Raw genomic sequence first — 19,776 nt, 5'->3', positions numbered from 1 at the left:
TATCCAAGAGGTATATTTTTTGGAGTTCAACCAAATATTCATGAGAAATTATGCCTCAAAAGTAGTCCGGTGTCTTCAAACGGTGAGTGGTTTTATTTTATTTTACTTCTATTTGGCATTGATTAACATGTAAAAGGAATTGAAAACATTTTTAAAAGTTATGCAAAAATACGCAAAACGGTGCCTGCAGAGTTAATAATGTTGGTGTGATGGCAACACTTTTTCTCCATGGTGTTATAAAATAAGGACAACCTGGAAGTCAACCAGTGCTCAACTATGAAGGTTCCTCTTTAAAACTGCTCTGAAATCAAACAATGTGAAATGCACACTGAGCAGTTGGCGTTCAATTCCAATTAAAGGTTTTGTCAGCAATACTGAATCAAACCAAAAACCATCCCGGCAGTAATTACTTCTCCCACCTCCGTTATTTAAATAAGTGTTTGGTTTGTGAACAACAAATGTACAAGGCTTTATGCTTTGTGTAATCTTTGCCTCAGTTAAAAAAAAAAGAAAGAAAAATGAGATGGGAAGATTTGCACGCACGCCCCTTGCAGAAAATGTTTGCGGTGGACACGAGTCTCGTACCTTGGGTTCCCTCGCAGAGCGGCGTGGTGCAAGGCATTGAAGCCGTTGTTGTTGGTGATGGTGACATCGGCGCCCGCCTCCAGCAGCACGGACAGCATGTCGTCCCGCTTCTTGCTGATGGCATCGTGCAGGGGTGTGTCGCCCTCTGAATCCTGGAAGGGAAACATTGTGTTCAAGGAACATTTTATTAGTTGAATTGCATAATTGCTAAATCGGCCGTTTTTAACTTACTGTTTGAATAACAAGCAAAAACACCAATGTGCCTGATAAATATTGTTTTTGTTCTTTATGTCTGGGTAGATTTTCAGTCATCCAAGTGAAAGTAATGAGAAAAAAACTTAACTCGAGGCAACTGGACCCATTTTCCCCCCCAAAGATGTACAAAAATGACTTATGCTATTAGGCTAACGATATGGAAAATTGACTTTTTAATAGCTTTAGCTTATATACAAATTGTTCTTCGGTGTACCTTCCCACTCATCAAGTAAGTGTGATATTTAACGACCAAGCAGTAAAATATATATTTTTTCCAAATCGGCCTTTTACTGAAAATGTCTCCTCCTGCATGTTCTTCTGAATGCTGTCAAATTGTCACATTAAGATATTTTCAAAAGAAAGCATGCAGCATTCAATTGCAGTCCATATACAGATGTGTGATCCTTTCCTGCCCTGGAAGGAATGTCTAACTCTCCAGAAGTCCCCTAAAACATTACAAACGTAGCTAAAAAAAATTTTCTCATCACATTGTTTTAAAATAGTTACTCAAAGGGTTGGGTGAGTCGGGAGAAAAAAAAAAAAAAACTTGGCACCTAGGCTGTGGTAAGAACTGCCATTTTCAAGACATTGCAAGAATATAATGTCTGAAACACTATGCCCGAAAATAGTTCTGATAGGCTTCGATACACCCACGAGCCCAATGAGGATAAGCAGAACAGAAAATGAATGAATGAATGACAGATAATTGTAACTATTAAATGTAACGAAGGCTATGTAAAAACATGCAGAAACATACTATAAGCGGAGACTTATTGCCAAATGTGCAGGAACATCCAAAATGTGCAAGAGAACATTTTATGTGTATGTATGCATGTGTGCGTTACCACACACACTCCCCCCCCCCCCCCCCCCAATGATTGGATGGATTGGATTTGCATTCGCCATGTTTTTCTCATGGTCAGTTTTACGTCGGTTGCCCAAGGGTTGACAGATCTAATGATTTGTGTATACCGGCCGAGCATAAGATGACAAAAAATATTGTCTATCCTGAAGCATTGCAATAAAACCTTCAACTGTGTGATGTCTACAATATTTCTGCATGTGTACTATTCATGAGGTTTGGAGTACTGGGCTTTCTGCAAGAACTAGAGGGTTAAGGCACCCAGAGGGCGCATCACCCACTCACTGGTTCAAATAATCCAAGCAAATAAATGGTGCTGATGGATACCTGGAGGCTGGGGTGGCAGCCAAAGTCCAGCAGCGTTTTGACCACCTGCAGGTGTCCCTTGTTGACAGCTATGTGCAACGGCGTCTGCCTGCGCTTGTTCCTAGCGTTCAGGTCGGCACCGCCCCTTTGCAGCACCTCAATGACTGAGCCCTCGTCACCGAAGGCAGCGTGGTGCACCGCCCGATCCCCGTCTTTGTCCTGAGTACAGTAAAAACAACAGTATTAAGATGCAGATTGGCTTGGAAGATAAAACCTTTCTGTGAGTGATGCCAACCTCCGCCTCGAGATCAACACTATGTTTGAGCAAAAGCTTGAGAACGTCCACGTGACCGTTCTGGCTGGCTGCTTGCATGGCCGTGTGTCCAGCACACTGGCCGTTCACCTGAAACAAAGAATCACACGTCATTATCGTGATCAATTACCTATCCACTCAATTAGCTGTGTACAGAGTCTCAGGAGGTTTGAAGGAGTCAAAGAATGAAACGCTTTAAATACGTGACGTCGCGGGGTTCTTGATTCATGAAAGAGGTCAGTTTCAATGGTGACGAAGTAACCCGAAAAAAAGAACGTAATTTGTGCTCCCACAATTGTGAAATTGCAAGTAATTCTGACACAAAACAAAAATTCCTTGGTCATAAATATAAAACAAAGAAAAAACTGTGTGGTGGTAACTGAGCTTGCCTTTTTGTGCACACCACAAACTGCATGTTGTTCTTTGCATGCTGTTCATAACCTCAAAAAACTGAAAATCTCCTGTACCAGATATTAAATCTCACACCTGTCTACAGAATACTCTTCGACAAAAGTGTCGTCCTGCCTCTATTGTAGTTCTGATCCTATCTCTAATGCCAGATAATTGCTGGTACAACTTTGTCACGTAAGTGCCGTTTACAATATATAATAAAAATGCTGTATTTTACAGGCTGTGCGTGAGGGGCTGAAGTCTTCACTTTATGAGCTCAATGCAAAAACTATTCCTTTATAAATATTAATATGGGTCGACATTTGAGAGTCTTGAGACTCCCCTTGCCTGTCCTGAGAGGCAGCCCACGGTCAGGTTTTGCCTTCTCAACTTTAAACAAATACTTCTAATGAATGACAGCAGGGCTCATGGCCAGTCTTTAACTAAAACCCACACAATTAATATGTCACGCCCTGAGTGACCTCAATAGCGCATCACACTATGAGTGACGTCTATCGTGTAAACTAAATCTAACTAGTAGCTAGTCTACACTAACTTTTTTTGTGTTGTCCAAAAGGAGTTCCCAGTGGGTTGCGGGTGATGTCAAGCTGGAAACTGCCTGCACATCTCAATGAAAAAGGTTTGTTCTGCAGTGCACATCAATACACTTCATGGCTCCTCGGGGGTCCTGCGATAACACTCCTCAGATTGAGAAAAACGCAGAAGTGGGAGGATCGTAGCACTCTCCTCGGAGACACTGGGGAACTAATACACTGCGATAGCACTGTGATGCAGTCAGTAGCATTCTCGTGGTAATCTCAAACCTCTTTTACACGGCGTCAAAGCCACGACAAAGGACCATTCACCCACCATTAACTTTCAAACATAACACATATCAGTGTCTCCAGATGACTACAGACAGTTTGAAGTGTTGCGTCACTGTCTAAAATTAAAAAAAATGGATAAAACATTTGTTTTTTGGCAGTAAAGAACAGAGGATTGTTTTTGGTAAAATACCTGGAGTACAAAAAACAGATAACCTTTCAACCCTTTATGTTCAGATCAGATTCCAATCTGACATTCACCAATCATATCAAATCTATTTCTAGAACAGCCCAAACAACATAACCAGAGTGGTTTGCATATTCCAAGCAGACCAAGAGAAGCTTATCCAAGCTTTTATCTCAAGTAGACTTGACTATGTAATGGCCTTCCAGAATATCCCAAAAGAGTATTTAACAGGTGCAACCCATTCAGCACACTGGGTTCACTTGGGTTCTGATCAAAACAAAGAGATCAGAGCGTATTACTCCAGTTCTAAAGTCTCTACACTGGCTCTCGGTAAGCTATAGATTAGATTTTAAAGTTCTACCAGTTCAATAAATCACTAAATGATTTAAGACCTAAATATGAATAAAAAGAATTGCTGATGGTACATAAAGCCAGCAGGGCACTGAGCCCTACAGACTCAGGTCAGATAATGGCGCACAGAGTCCAAAACGAATATGAAGCAGCAATTAGTGCTTATGCTGCAAATAAGTGAAATAAATTGCCAGTCAGCCCCAGTTGTGAATGTTTTACATTCAGGTTAAAAAATATATATATATATATATATATATATATATATATATATATATATTCTCATGATTATGATCGAGCATTTTGAGAATTTAAATTTTTTAAAGTCCCATGCTATCAGAATCCAAATGTTTCTACTGTTATATGCATAACATGGTAAATGAGTCTGTCACCTGTTTAAGATTGACATCGATGCACTTTGTCAATTGAATGAAAAATACACTAAACGGCATACAGCTTGCAAAGTGACAGGCGTCAGATTTGCGTGTATTTGTCAGATAAACTCATTAATTATGTACCTTGGTCACTTGGTGGTTGCGACATGCCAACTCACCTCGAGGAAAAACTCCAGAGTGACAACATGGTTGCACCTTGTGCAAAGTTTAAACTTTGTGTCACCTGCCAAACTCAAAGGAGTTAAGGGGAAAAAAGGCTTCAATCTCAGAGGAGTTCAGGGGAAAAAAATGGCTTCAATCTATTTTGGAAGAAATTCCTATGCATTTTCAAATCAGAATTGTGCTGCGTCTGGGCCCATTTCATGGAGGATGGATTTGCACAGGAAGGTTTAACACTGCTGGATTTGGTTTCTGGGTTTGTGGGGAGCAAGCCAGCTGGGCAGTGGCCGCACCACCAAGCCATGCAAATATTTTATCTAAAAGTATACGTGCTGTATTTCACAACGATTTGTGCGTCGAACGCTTGTCTTACGATTTAAGCACCAACCTGTGCATCTGCACGGTTAGTGAATGCGGCCCATTGTGATGTCTTCAACATCAAGAATGAAGATAAAGACAACAGCCTTCAAAAGCCAGCTGAGTCCTTGTCTTATTCATTCCCTGGGCCTCCGAGTGTGAAAAAAAAAAACTGGGTTAAGCCTCGAATTTTGAAGCCATAAACGTTTGCCCTTCAGCAGCCAGCTGCGTCTCCCGCTCGTTCGCCATCCCAGGTCCAAAGGCTAACTAGTGGGATGACTAATATTTCCAAATGACTAAAAAAAACTAGTATTTTTCCACAATTAAATCAGTATTTCAAGAAGAAATTACGTCCAAAGCCTGAGGCTCCGAGCTAACCCTCAACACATTAAAATTCAAAAGCCAGCTGTAAAAAAAACGACGTGCCTCGTGGTTATTATTGAGAAATATAATATGAGCATGTACAGCTGGAGTTTGGGGGCGGTGTGGGGAACGGCTCCCAAAGTGGCAACGGTCATTTTCAACAGCAGGCCGTTTAGCCTGGACCAAAACTAAACACGCCCCCGGGTGGTAACAAAACAGCACTTACGTCAACATCGGGTCTCTTCAAAATGTCTTCCACCTTTGCCAGATCTCCATTTGCCGCCGCCTTCACCAGCTCCTCATTGATGTCGCCGGACTCCTGCGTCTCAAACAGTTTTTTCAGCAGCTGGGAGAGACGCTCTGGACAAACAGAAAGTTGGGGTGGGCGGGTTGGAGGGAGAAATCATCACGCCTCGTGATGTCAAAGTCGTGGGGAAACAGGTAGCGCAGGGACGAACCTCCGGATGCATTGCTGACAGCGGAGCCCGAGGGAGCAATTTTGGTGACGGCGGCGGGATTGTACGTCCACGACGTCCCGCACACCTCCACCTTCAGGTCGCTGTCGGAGTAGATCTGCTGCACGCGGCCCACCTTCCCCAGGGTCTGTCGATGAATGTTGCGACAAAACTCATTAAATTAATTGTCTCAGGGCTATGCGATATATAAATACATACAGAGAGAGGGAGTGGAAGACAGAATGGTAAAATAATGCAAAAATAAGGGCGGGAGGCGTGAAAATGTGACAAAGCTTACAGCAAAAAGAAAACCTGACAACACGATAAAACATCACTATATGTTATTATTAAAAAGGACAATCCATTTTAGTGAGGGATTAAAAAAAAAAAAAAGAACACATCTCAACTTTGGAACCTATTCATCATCTGCGCAGCAAAGCCTCAACAGAGAATGTCTCAATTCAGATCAGAAGAGACTTTGGAGTTTGTCAAGCTACGCGTTTGCTGGTCATCAATAAGGAGGACTGCTAAGGCTCATTAGGCAAAGACATGGTGGCATCTTGCAGTAGATAAATTGCTATTAAGTTACATCAAAGATTCTGGAGCACAATGACACTTTGTGATCAAAGGCACGATTGATTAAGAAAAAAAAAATACTGGTCTTAAAAAAAACTTGGTTTGAAGGGCGGCTGTCAAAGGAGTGCCAATAGCAAGTGGAAAATTGTAAATTTCGTAAAAATTGTGATTACTTCTGTGACCGAATCACAATGCATGAAAAAGAAATGAATGAAAGAGGACTCAGTTGATGAGTCCATTACAACGGCGTAGAAATCCCCATATCAGCAATGCCAGGACAGGGGTGTTCACGCTTGGCACTCATGACGCAGCGATTGTCAATGTTCAATATGGTACTATAGGTCTGATGTGACAATACCGCAAGAAAGGCTGAAATAGCACATGCTCGGGAAAATTGACTTTTTAACGGATTGCATACTGATATTTGGCTTTCTGGAGTACCCGCCTTCCTGCCATTTGTGGAATTAAAGTGAAGATTGAAGTCAATCTTATCACGTTATCACCCGCCCTGATCTGTGTCTGTGAGAAAGTGGAAATGCCGTTCATTTGTAGTCTGGATGTGAAGTGGTGAGCATCTCCTGCTCTGGAGGAAGTCTCACAGTCTCCTGATATCTCCTATACCATAAAAGGAAGTAGATTCCCCCCCATCATTTGGGTGGGAAAATTGACAGAAATCTGGCTTGAGATCGCACCAAAGTTGCAAAATTGGCAAGACCGAATAGGTGCTTGTTTATTAAATTATTATAATGAAAAATTGTACTTAGTATTTGCATGAGAAAGAATCTTTCCTCCTGACAAAACAGAGTAACATAGTAATAAGTGGCTACTCTATTTAGTTTTCTGTAATTCTTCATTCTTTGTGTATTCTGACGAGGAATGGAAGAAATTGATGTTTTGAGATACCGGAAAACTCTTTTAAACAAAAATATCTCCCGTAGATATAGAACAAGAATAAAATCATTGTGATATCATTGACTTACTGAACTGATCTTTTAAATTTAAAAACTTCAAGATTTTAAGAACTGATAACATGCATATTCTTCAGGAAAACATCTGGATTCATCATATAGTTCTACGCTACTATGGACATACAGATAATGGGGCCGAATGTGAGCATATTCCCCCCATTCCGACAAAGTAATCAATGGCCCGATTTTTGGAAGCCTGGAAAAGACTACCCCGTGTCATTACCCTGTGGTGTGGGGTCTGTTAAGAAGGACATTTCCTTCCCGAGCTCCTCGCAAAAAGGTCGGGTGACTTTTGTAAATGCTAAACTAGCGTACTTCTAATCGCAAATCCTGATGCGCGTGGTCGGGCCGAGGCACAGGCTCCAGACTTTGTGGCATGAAACAGAATGATAACTATCCAGGAAACTGATTGAACTTTGTGTTTTTGCCATTGTCAAAGAGTTCCTTTAACTGGATGTGTTGAGTGTTTGTATAATGTGACTAACAAGTGATTGACCACAGTAAAACTGACAAGAGATGAGTGTACCATCATGATTCAGCAACCAGCTAGCTTAGCAGCTTCTATGAATTCTTCTTCCACTTCTCTCTTTTTGTATTTTCCATGAGTTAGGATGCTTGGTGGCACCGTGCCACATAAGCAAAAAGACTTACAGGAAGCATGGCCTCAGCCCATTCTCCGTGGCCTTTTTGGAGCAGCTTGATGCGGTCAATGTCATAGCAAATCTGGACCAGGTCGCCCACCAGGAACTGGGAAGCTCCTCCCTCCGCCCCAGCGGCTACTTCGCCGCTGCGTACCACGTTGGCTTTCGTTAGTACGGCGGGGTTGAATGTCCACCTGTGGACAAAAAAAAATGTCCTTCATTGACACATCCCATTTGATTTCACTTTGAATATCAAAATCGAAGTACTAACCTGTTCCCGCTGGGGTACTGCACCACGATGTCGTGGTCTTCGTCGATGCCGCACACCGTGCCGGTGGTGGTGAGCGTCTCGAACATGCCGTCGGTCCAGCCGCCGTGGCCGTGCTGCAGCGACTGGACGATTTCCAGGTCCAAGTCGATGTTGACTAGGTCACCGATCTGAAGACCGCCGGGGTTCCTGTTGCCATTCTGCTCGCCTGTGAGGAAAAAAAAAAAAAAAAAAAAAAAAAAAAAGAGATATATAACCTCTTCATCAAAACATGTATTTTCAACCACTAGAATTACATCAAAATAATTTTTACACAACTTGAACAGAAACCTATGACCTATGAACTACATGGTGCCAAAATCAAAAGATGTAATATTTACTGCAGAGAAGGATATATTACACACATAATGGCACCATCCATCCATCCATTTTTCGAGCCGCTTATCCTCACAAGGGTCGAGTGAGAGCTGGAGCCAATCCCAGCTATCTTCGAATAGTCACATAATTCAAACCAGTATGGCAGGAGAGGAAAGAAAAAAAATTCCGACAGAAACTGGATTGAAATCAAGGTAGTGGTGCCACCTAGTGGCGATGCATGCTTCCAGACACCAGAACCTCTCCTTGCTGCCCATGGATTTGTTTCAGCACAGTTAATAGTTGAGAGAAGTGTCCTGATAATGCCAAAGAGTGGTCCAAGAATGCTTACTTACCCAACACAGGACAGTGGTCTCTATAAAAGGAACCTCCTTTGGCGTCCTGAACGCATTTCAGGTCCGACTGCGAGAGACAAGAAGCAAAAGTCAGTGGCCCGTGGGAGTTCTCCCACCCGAAGGGAACAAGCATAAATAATTAAAACACGGATGGCAGACACTCAAAGTTGCAGCTGCGGGAATGTGTTTGCTCAGAGCAACAATATCAGCAACGTGTCTGAGAGGAAAGCCAGTGAAATGCTACTTTGCTGTGACACAATGTGAATGTGTGGCAGAGTTCAAGGGAAGAAGCAGCATTCCTCTTGTGAGAAGCCAACAGGACACATTTTAACTTTAGATTGTGTGCACAAACCCTTTATTTCAGACACATTGAATCAAAATTTGCAATATCAGTGAAGCAAGCAAAGACTCCAACTGTGTGGTTTGCGTTTTCTTTGGGGCACTCATTCCAATTCCAAAATTAGTAAATTATGTTTATAAGTTGCATGAAGTCAGAATACTTGCATTCAAATAAAGTACAGTAAGTGTCCAGGAGTCTCTAAACACTTTTGTCACCATACCCATCTATTGTTTTTCAACAATGGTAAAAGGGGACATCCAGTGCTTTGCATGAACAGTGTATCCAATAGGCCATGTAATATGTACCCTATTTTGACAATGTGATGTTAAATCCCCTCTCATTTAATAGTGTTTTGAGAAGATCGACAATTACGAATTTTCAGGGGTGCTCCCATTTTTGCAAGTCACATGACCTACGTGCGCGGTGCCGAAACAAAGGCTCGATTACATGGGACACCATTTATGCCCAGCGCCGATTTTATAGTATTTATCCTCATCTGATGAAGAAATTGCAGTATCGCTTGATCGGGAAGACGGAGGAATACTTCCATACAGATTTTGAGGATAAATCTGAGAAATCGGCGCTGGGCATAAATGGTGTCCCATGTAATCAAGCCTTTGTTGCAGGACATTACACATCACATCTGCACACGTAGGTCATGTGACTTGCGAAAATGGCAGCACCCCTGAAAATTCAAAACTGTCAATAAATATCTTCTCAAAACACTGTTAAATGAGAGAGGATTTGTCAAAATAGGGTACATATTACATGACCTATTGGATACACTGTTCATGCAAAGCACTGGATTTCCCCTTTAAACTTCTTTTTAGGGACTATTGAGATGTGAAACCCCTTCATAGTGACTGTTCAAATTGAGCATTTTATTCCTTCCTGTTATAATAGCACTTCACTTTTTTCGCACTTGAATGACAGTTAAGGATGTTGCAGACGCTGTTGAAATTCAAACCCGAAACCACTCAAGTTTGAGGCACGAGTGTTGACTGAGGTGGAAGTGCAAGGCAAATCACCTTTGCTATCAGATTGATCATTGTATTGTTTTGCCTTATTAACAGTGGTTAACTTAATTCAATGCTCTATTACACTTAAGAATGTTAAAGGTTGCCAAAAACAATGCCTGTACTGTTAATAATTTTTTTTCAACGGAGAATGTTTGGCCTTCAAACGGATGTTGCCCTTTTTTTCCTGTAGGAACAGATTTTGTTGAACAGTAGCAGTTCGACTGTATTAGAATAACAAAGTGACAAATCGGTTCTTCTTTCACTAAAGAAGATGCAGATGGCTTCCACCTCCGGCCGCTTGTGCATACAATGGGAGCCGAGCCCGGCGTGGCTCTCATAAAGGCTTTGGCAGGAGGGCCCCCGCTCTGCGACCGAACACAAAAGCCACCTGACAGCTGATGTATTGAAAGACGCCGCGTCTGTATGAGCGTGCGCGCGTGTACGTATGCTCACCATTCCTTCAAAACCGACACGGTAAAGGTTCTTGGCCCCGTTGTCCCACAGTACGTAGGCAGCGCTATGAGGGCTGGCTGCGCTCCAGTCCTGAATCTCAGTCACCTGTTTCGGAAGAAGAGGAATTCCAATTATCTGATGTATGGATTTTTGTTACTGCTGTAATATGACAAGAGTGTGTGTGTTTTGAGAAATAGTGCTAAGACAAGAAGAAGGTTTACAGGAAGTAGGCAGACCATTTTCGGTCAAAGTAGTTTTGCCCAGTGTTAAGCAAGGTACACAAATACTCGGAATTGAACGATGAAAGTTTTTTGTAGTTGACTTTAACATGATGAAAGTTGAGTGAAAGGTGATTAGATGTCAATCATTTTCAGCACAGTTAACCGCTCGCCAACGTTTACTGCGCTCCGGAGTGGTTTTGTGTTTACATATTATGACTGTGGCAAACATACAAAAATTCAAGTTCTACATACACTGTTTTTTTTTGTTTTTTTTTTTTCAACAAACCAGACTGTCAAAGAATTTGAGGATTTTCCCTCCCTTATAAGTAAAGTCAACAAAGGGCAGATTCTTGCATGTCTCTCAATAATTATCCTGAGTGATTATACTGTGGTGTATGTAGGGTGTGTGAAGAGTAATTTTTCCCCTCACGCTCGGAAGAGGGTCAGGGCCAATAATCGTAAATGTTAAACATTAAATATCTACGATGGCAAATTCTCGTGTGTGTAATTGAAGCCAAATTGGGCCGAGCTAAGAATTCTGTGTTAATGCACTTTTTTACATTTCATTGTTGGTTTGTTGGTTGTTCAAGCGATTAATAATTTTACAACGGTATTTAACGCACCTGTATAGTGTTTAATTCATCAGTTTAAAAAAAAATATATATATATAAAAACCTATGGAATTTTTAATATTTAAAAAAAGCAAAAAAAAATCCCAACTTAAATTAGTCTTTTTTTTTTGTTCTTTTTAATACATCATCTTTATTAATAAAATTTTAAATGTCTTCATCTTTTTCAAAAGAAACATGATGGATTTGTTATTCCAAAGTGTAATGACCTCAATAGTAAGATTTAGTTATTGAAAGTTGGCCAAAAAAAGGTTATTGAATGGATTGTCATACTAGGCTAATAATAAGGTAAAGAAAGTCCCATGAGAAATTCATTTTTTCCTGAAAATTGTGCACCAAAAGTAAATGCAGAATTCTATCTGGTCCCAGCCCCTTGCAGAGGTAATTGATTAATGGGTCTAGTTAATATTAGGGCTAAAGTAACAGGACATGCAATAACGGTTTTCGGGGTGCGGTAACTGCTGCCGGCGTTATAAAATAGTGATGAGGTATGCCATAAAATAACACAGCAGAAGTCCTAAATTGCTGAGAGGGACTCTTAAAATTTGCTCGGGACCAGAGCTGTGTCAATGTCAGTGTATGTACCGGACAACAAGTGCAGCCTCATCTGTCAACGGAATGACTTCATAAGGACTTTTACGCTCGGCATTAGTCAGGATTATTGTGAAGCGGGGAAATGAAAGGCGACGCTATCGATAACCGATACGTGATTCAAAAGGATGGCTTCCTTTCAACGTGTTTTGGAGCCTTCCACTTTTGAAAAATACAAACAAAGCCACGGGTAATCTTCAACCTGATCCAGCGAAGGTCACATGTTTCGCCATATCGACTAACGTAGAGTCGCGTGTTTTTTTGGAGACATCTGGGGAGAACGTTACCTTTCCTCGCCTTCCGTTGCCTCCATCCTGGTCTTCCCACTGCCAGTCGACGCCTCGCACTACCCGGCCGCCAGTGAAGATCCCTCTGGCAGTGATTTTCTTCGACTTGCGTCTCGACTCCAGGAGCACTCTGAACACAACGAGAAAAACACCCCATCGAGTCACTCACAGTTTTCCTATGAAGTCGTGCATGAGTGTGACAGATTTTTAAAGGGAATGGAAGGACCGCAATGCAGATTTTTATGCTGAATATGAACCTTAAACCCTTCCGAAGGAAACATTTCGATATTTCGAATATTTGCAACGTTGCTGAATTTGCCAGAAAATGACGTAAAGGAAGCGGAAACAGCCGCTCAGGGGCGTGACGTAGGACGTTGTGACAATAACATGGATGCCGTAGGAATAAGGAAAACACTGTAGAAACGCCAATGAATTTTCCCCTGAAGAAGGAGAAGAATACGAGCTTTATAAAGGCGTTAAAGATGATCAATGTGAGCCAGTTAGATAGCGCACACGTCCGAATTCAGACAAAGTAGCTGGAGATGAAGAACCCGACACCATAGTCAGACCCATCATGAGAGATATGTATGCCTCGCGTTGGAAATATCAACTGTAAGCGTTTGTGAAGTTCTTGTTTTGGTTTAATTAGTCACAAACAATAAACGATAAATAGTAAAAACTTTGATATTCTGAATGTATATACAAAGTTTTCAGTCTTGTTTTGAAATTATGCAAACACCGTGTATTTAGTGATTTGGTACGCGACAACCGCGGCAACTACTTTGAGCGTAAAATGCTCGTTATTGCACCAAAACACACAGAAGCCGATAACGTAGTTTAAGTTGGTATATTTTCACAAATAAGTAATAATATAAGAATATAATGCTGCTTTCTATCGGCTTGTCTCAGATGAACGCTCATATTTGTTTGGCACAGTTTTAATAATAATAATAGTCATAAAAGAAAAGAAAAATAATAATGAATAATTTTTACGGCTTGGTTTTAGCTTAAAATCACTAATTCTAATTCTCAAAACGGATGGTTTTTTTTCTTCGGCGCCAATACAAAAGACTCCCAATTTATCGTCGTTCCAAAACAGCCCATCCCACATTTTGTGACGTCAGAGGTCCACCCACGAAATGAGTCATTTTGCGGGCAAGAGAAACTAGGTTAAAATTCGCAGACTTCAAGTCATAAACACTTGTATTTTTTTAGTAAAAACATCGAACAGGATATGCATTTTATGGAACAGTTGAACATATACTTTCATTTAGATAAGATCATTTGCATTGGAAATTAGACATTCCAAACACTTTAAAATGCTGTTAACGATGTTAACGTGGATTATGTCAATTAAGGTGCCAACCTGGAATTTGAATTCAAATGGGAAATCCCAAAGTGACAGAAGCCATAAAGAATACGTTGGCTTCTTTTTTTCCCAGTATTAAAATACTTCACACGTGCAGTTCGTCAAGATGAACCAAGAAGCAAGAATTATGGCACGCTTATCACTCTCTTTTTCAAGTCACGCTGAAATAAATATGTTTTAAGCGGATAATCCTGTTTTATGCAAATAAGCCTCTGCTGACCCCAATGCCTTCTACTCCGGTGTACCAACCCAATGATAGCTTTTGTAGCCATGACGCCCAGAAAGATCATGTATTTTCACTTGTGGAGGCAGAACTTCAATTTCAAAAAGGCTCACTCGCAGACAGATTGTCAGAAATGTACAAATAACAGGAGTAAATCACACCTGGGAGACACGATACAGTGACGTTGGTCAACATTTACTAAAATGATCATAAAAATTCCTTTCCAGGAATAACCAAGCAAGTCACAGCGCATTAAAAAAAAAGTAAATCTACGCCAATGCAAAGACACTACGGCAGCTGGACAGTGCTGGTCCACCACTGCAAACCACTCCTCCTCAGAATGGACTGAAAGAAACTAGAGTGCCGTTTAAAAAAAAAAAAAAAAAACACACACACCCCGACCCCCACATCCTCATCTGCAGACTAGTGGGGGGGTGACCTCCGCAGCCATTGTGCTGGGTGCGCCGTCTGTCTCGAGGGGGAAATGAAGTTGTACTTGCTTGGAAAAGTCGGCGTCTGTTGGGCCATGTGGTCCTCTGTGTTCCGATGCTGGCTTGATATCAAAGTACCATCGCTGTGTGTGTATGTGTGCATGTGTAGAAAATTACCCAAGGCAAGTAAACCAACTCAACCGTGGAGACCGCCAGTTATTAATTAGGTGGGAGGACTTTTTTTAAATATATCATAATAAAACAGATCCTATTTCCACAAATAAACTCGTGAGATGTCAACAAAACTTCCCCTCATGCCACAATTGTGTGATTTCACTCAATGAGTACCGAGGCCCTGTAGCTCAGTGGTCAGAGCACTGGTTTGGTAAACCAGGGGTTGTGGGTTCGTATCCCACTTGGGCCTCCACTCCGGCGTAAAAATTGTGCCAAACATATGTGCGTTCATCTGAGATGACATGCTGTGGCGACCCCGAAAGGGACAAGCTGAAAGAAACTTACTTTTAGTACCAAGGATGAAGCCATAGACCAGGGGTGCCAAGCCTTTTTTTTTTTTTTTTACCCCAAGATCTACTTTTCAAACAGCAAGCCTTTCACATACTCCCGACAGTCATTGCATCTTAAACAGCATTTCTTTTTTTTTTTTTTTTAACCCTAACTGGCATAAAGGAAACCACTGAAACACTCGCATCTGCCACATGTGTGACCCCCACACCCTGAATATTCTTTATTGACCAAATATGTCCAAAACACCTGTGGACTTTTTCTCCGGTAGTTGGAGCCGCCCTAATACGACATACATGTTGAGTACGACAGAAGAATGACAGTCAATTGACAGAGGATACTTTTGAGACGTCGGGACATTGTGGTGCCTGTGCCGTTATGTCAATGTCAAAAGGTAAGCAGACCTGCAACTGAGTTTTGGTGGGACGCAAAGTTTAGCAAACAACACTAGTTTCTGAAAACAACACTAGTTTCTCCAAACTCGCCATTGTGTCTGTACTACATGAGGCGGGCACTATGCTTATTCGCTTCCATGACACACCGCTGGCCAATTCCAGCATGTTAGGAAATATCCATCCATTTTCTTAGCCGCTTATCCTCACAAGGTTCGCGGGGAGTGCTGGAGCCTATCCAAGCTTTTAACGGGTAGGAGGCGGGGTACACCCTGAACTGGTTGCCAGCCAATCGCTGGGCTCATAGAGACAAACATCCGCACTCACAATCACACCTACGGGCAATTTAGAGTGTCCAATTGATGTTGCATGTTTTTGGGAGGAAACCGGAGTGCCCAAAGAAAACCCACGCTAGCAAGGGGAGAACACGCTAACTGCACAAAGGCAGGTCTGGGATTGAACCCGGGACCTCAAAACTGCGAGGTCAACGCTTTACCAGGTGATCCACCGTTAGGAAATAGAATGTTTTAAATTGCAAAAGAAAATGGAGGTCTCCGCTGGGTTATTTTTTTATGGTAAAAACTGTTTTGAAATGAGAACGACAAAAGCCGACCAGTGTTGGTTCCGCATTGGCAGTTGTGCCTTACATGGGAATCGCCATCTTAATATTACGTCCCAAAAATTTGAAGCGAGGCAAGTTTGTTGCCTGGCAACTGGCGCCTGGGAGCACACCGATAGATTGTGTCTGCTTGCGAGGAAAGACGCGCTCGCAAGATTCTCAGACAACATGTAAACACAGACACGCAAATGAAGGAGTAAAAGGGAAGGACACACTAAACATATCGCACTGTAACCCAATCCTGAGTGCGTTCTGTTTTTAAGCATCGTCAGCTCAACCAACCTCTCGCTGCCCGGGGTGGTGATCCTGTAGAAGCGGTGTCTCAGGTGATGTTTGTCGCCATGGTAACAGGTTGTGCAGAGGTCGTAATTGGTGCACTCAGCGCATTTCCAGCGAATGCCAATGATGGGCTGCTGACGGCAGGTGTCACACATTGTTCCGTCGTGCTTGATGCCTGCGAGGCAAGGAGTGTTGGTGAGTTAAATGGATGTGTGGTTGCAAGTCGCTCCACATGAACGCTGCTGCGAATATTTTCCACACACCCCCCCAAAAAAAATATTCCAACGCTGTAAAAATTCTGCGCTGTCCAACAGTCAGTACATGATCTCACCACTAGACCTAATTCCGCCCAGTATTAAAGGATTTAATGTGTTTGGCTGTTTTGATGATATCTAGTGTCTTGGTTTATTGCTTACCATTTATATTTTTGGGGGGAAATTTGCAAGTGCTGGAAGCCATATTCCAAGCTCATTGTGGTCAAGGACTTTGATTTGGATCTAGTGTCGAGCACCAGTCACACAAGATGACGACGTACACCTTTCTGGACAGATTCATGATGCCAAGAGTTTCGACCCTGGAACCGATTAATCGAAATATAGTGGATCTCAATGGGAAATGTTGAAAGCTAACATTTGGCCTGGTGCTGGCCACTTATTTTGATATTTTCTGACTGATGTTGTGAATTTAGTACATCTCTTTCCTGTTGTGGACAACAAGGAGCTATATTAGCCTCTTGTGCTAGCTCCCAGCCGCTGCTCGTCATTTGCGATCAAAGTATTGTGGTATGTTGTGTTATAACTGAAAGTGTTTTATCCGTTTTAAACAGCCTGGTCAACCTCCACACTTGTACGGCAATTACTGGCGGGAAATGTTACTGGGAGGTTATTGCAATTTTTATGATCGCAAGAGTTTCAACCCAGAAGTAATCACTCCAAATACACTATTCACAAAAGAGTTTGGGATACACTATTCTGCTTTTGGGGGAAATTAGGGGATGAACCTGAAATACACTTTACAGGTGAACTTCATTTAACTAAACTTTTGAATGTCAAACAGTTCAATATTTCACTACTTTTTGTATAACTTGCCATTTTGTAACAAGAAGCCCAACAGCAAAATTCAATCATGATCAATGAATCAACCAATTGAATTTCTGGTTCACGACCATTTAGCATTTTGATATTGCAGCCATACACAGATGGTTAAGATCGCTGCATGCGACAGCGTGAGTACCAGTTCAATCACCTGCAAACAATCGTGGGCAACGGCCCATCAGGCAGCAACATCTCCCAGTGGTAGAGTCCTTGAGCAAGACATTTGTACCCTGAGCTGTTCCACGGGCACTGATGTAAAACCCTGCTGCAGTGTGTGCGCAACAATCTATGAGTTTGGAGTGTCCTATTCTGCGAATATGCATGCATGACTCTTTATCTCAACAGTCATCTTCATGATTCTGTTGAAATTTTGACAAGAGAGCCTTAATACAGGATGTTCCCAGAGGGAAGTGGCTACTGTGCTTCCAAGGTTGCAGTGTCACCAGCAGGGTGTAACAAAAACACAAAGAGACTGGAAGAATCACAGAAAGCAACACAAGTGAAGCCCTCTGTCAATGCACTACGTTTTGGTTTCAGTGTTCCACTCGAAACGACTGTAATTTGAATTGTGTGTCGAATACTTTTTAACTAGTTGGTAAGTGCACTACTACAAAATACTAGCGTACACATTCCATTGAGTTTTTTTTTTTTTTTGTCTGGGTCCATCGAGGCCCAGTAAACAAAACAACCGCTCGCACTTCGTCCGACTGAGACTGTAGCGAAAGAAGACGTTACCTGTCGGAGCACTGTCCAATATCCTCACGTCGTAGGCTCCAGAACAACGGTAGTTGGCAGCGGTGCCGTTATCCCAGACGACCACCACCTCCTCGGGACTTTCAAAACTCCTGACGGTGCCGACGTGCCCCTCTCCGCCGTCCTGCTTGCCCCACTTCCAGTCGGGTCCCCGGACCACCCTCGCTCCGACTCCTTCCATCATGGCTCGGTTGTTCCTGCCGGTGGTCATTTACGAAACGAAGACGAGTGGGAGGAATAAAAACAAAAACAAAAAAGAAACGAAAAACGAATCTTTTGGAGTTAGCGAGCTAGCCGTGCGAGCTGGCTACCAAGCGGAGGCGGCGGCGGCAGAGGCAGAGGCGGGCGGGCAGTTTTTGAATGTCCACAGCAGAAGCCACACGGCCCCGCTAAACTGCTCAAGGAGGTGTCGGCTCTTCTTTTGCCAAACAAACGCTGCATTCGTCGAGCTGCCTTGGAAATTGGGGAACGTATTTACGAGGAAAGCTGGCGAAGCGGCGACATTGTTTGCTTAGCTGACCCTCGCCGCCTCAAGAATGCTAACCTCTTCAACTTAGCAAGCAAAAAAAAAAAAAAGAGCCTCAATGCTAAGCTAGCCCCAAATCCCCTTTGCACGAGCCAAAATCTTTTGCGCTTACACTCGCTCCCCATCCAAATTGTTTCGTGCCCGCGCGGATTCTTCACCTGGAGGTGTTTTGGCTTTGTCGGCCACGCAGACGCTCCTCTGTCTCGTCTTCCCCTCTCCCTACCCCCCCTGCTGGAGCCAAGTCAGAATAAACCCGCCGCCATTATTGTCAATCATCGTCGCTCCCTCCGAGTGGCCGCCCGAGCAACAACAACACGACTCGCTCGACGGAGATGAACGGAAAAGCACGAAGGAGGCACGAGGGGCGCGGGGATAAAATTGCACATTTTTGCACATTTTGACGCAATTTTATTGACGCGTTCATGATGGGGGCACGATACTTTTAAGGATAATCTGTGAGCCCCCCCCCCCTCCGGAAATTAAAATATTTATTTTGTGAATCCAATCCATTTCTCTCTCGTTGTGGCTAAATATTTAAATAACCTTTATCAGATTTGACAGTTTTAATCAGATTTTCCCAACACCTGCCATGTTTTTATTTCTGAAATTTGTGCTAAAATCTATGAAACAGGGGAATCTATCTTCCCTGGCTGTGAAGTACACGCACCCCGCACCCCCCCTCCCCCACACTGAACAAAAAAAGTAAACAAAACAAGCAACAACAAGGGAATTTGGGTTTTGCTGTTTCTCACGGGGTTCTGGAAATGTCAGAGGAATGTTGAAATGTTTAACCTATGTTTAATAAAATTAATTGTAATAAATGCAGCAGCTGTCAATGTGATATAGTACATTAAATTTTCATATATAACTCAAATATTATAATAAACAGAGAATTGCGGGGAAAAAGTTTGTCTTTATTTTTTATTTTTACGAGCCAGTGATTGTACTATTTTTACAATTTTAGGACAATCGAAATGCTTCTCATAATCTTGGCCAGTAAAGATTTTATGATGGTGATGTTGCTTACTTTATATTACTTCTTACAGGAAAAAATAGCACATTTTTT

The 19,776-nt window shown here is 42.3% G+C and overlaps 1 protein-coding gene across 5 annotated transcripts in view; it reads right to left on the bottom strand.

The window, feature by feature from the left end:
• Window positions 1–19,340, bottom strand: part of mib1 (MIB E3 ubiquitin protein ligase 1) — a 71,676-nt gene extending 52,336 nt beyond the window's left edge. For 2 of the 5 annotated variants that reach the window (XM_061838924.1, XM_061838925.1), the window contains exons 1-12: window positions 18,167–19,339; window positions 16,341–16,512; window positions 12,503–12,632; window positions 10,775–10,879; window positions 8,963–9,029; window positions 8,256–8,460; window positions 7,995–8,178; window positions 5,803–5,947; window positions 5,571–5,704; window positions 2,304–2,411; window positions 2,030–2,227; window positions 586–737 (exon numbers count right to left, since the gene is read on the bottom strand). In XM_061838924.1, coding sequence (XP_061694908.1) covers window positions 586–737; window positions 2,030–2,227; window positions 2,304–2,411; window positions 5,571–5,704; window positions 5,803–5,947; window positions 7,995–8,178; window positions 8,256–8,460; window positions 8,963–9,029; window positions 10,775–10,879; window positions 12,503–12,632; window positions 16,341–16,512; window positions 18,167–18,395 — 1,829 coding nt within the window. In that variant the 5' untranslated portion in view covers window positions 18,396–19,339. Of the gene's footprint in view, window positions 1–585; window positions 738–2,029; window positions 2,228–2,303; window positions 2,412–5,570; window positions 5,705–5,802; window positions 5,948–7,994; window positions 8,179–8,255; window positions 8,461–8,962; window positions 9,030–10,774; window positions 10,880–12,502; window positions 12,633–16,340; window positions 16,513–18,166 lie in introns of all 5 variants that reach the window. The other 3 variants (XM_061838926.1, XM_061838928.1, XM_061838927.1) reach the window with 3 other exon arrangements.
• Window positions 19,341–19,776: the final 436 nt, after the last annotated feature.

The sequence above is a fragment of the Syngnathoides biaculeatus genome, chromosome 13 (genome assembly GCF_019802595.1).
Source record: "Syngnathoides biaculeatus isolate LvHL_M chromosome 13, ASM1980259v1, whole genome shotgun sequence".
Classification (NCBI taxonomy): domain Eukaryota; kingdom Metazoa; phylum Chordata; class Actinopteri; order Syngnathiformes; family Syngnathidae; genus Syngnathoides; species Syngnathoides biaculeatus.
The sequence above is the reverse complement of the archived record's forward strand: the minus strand, read 5'-3'. Positions and strand labels throughout refer to the sequence as shown.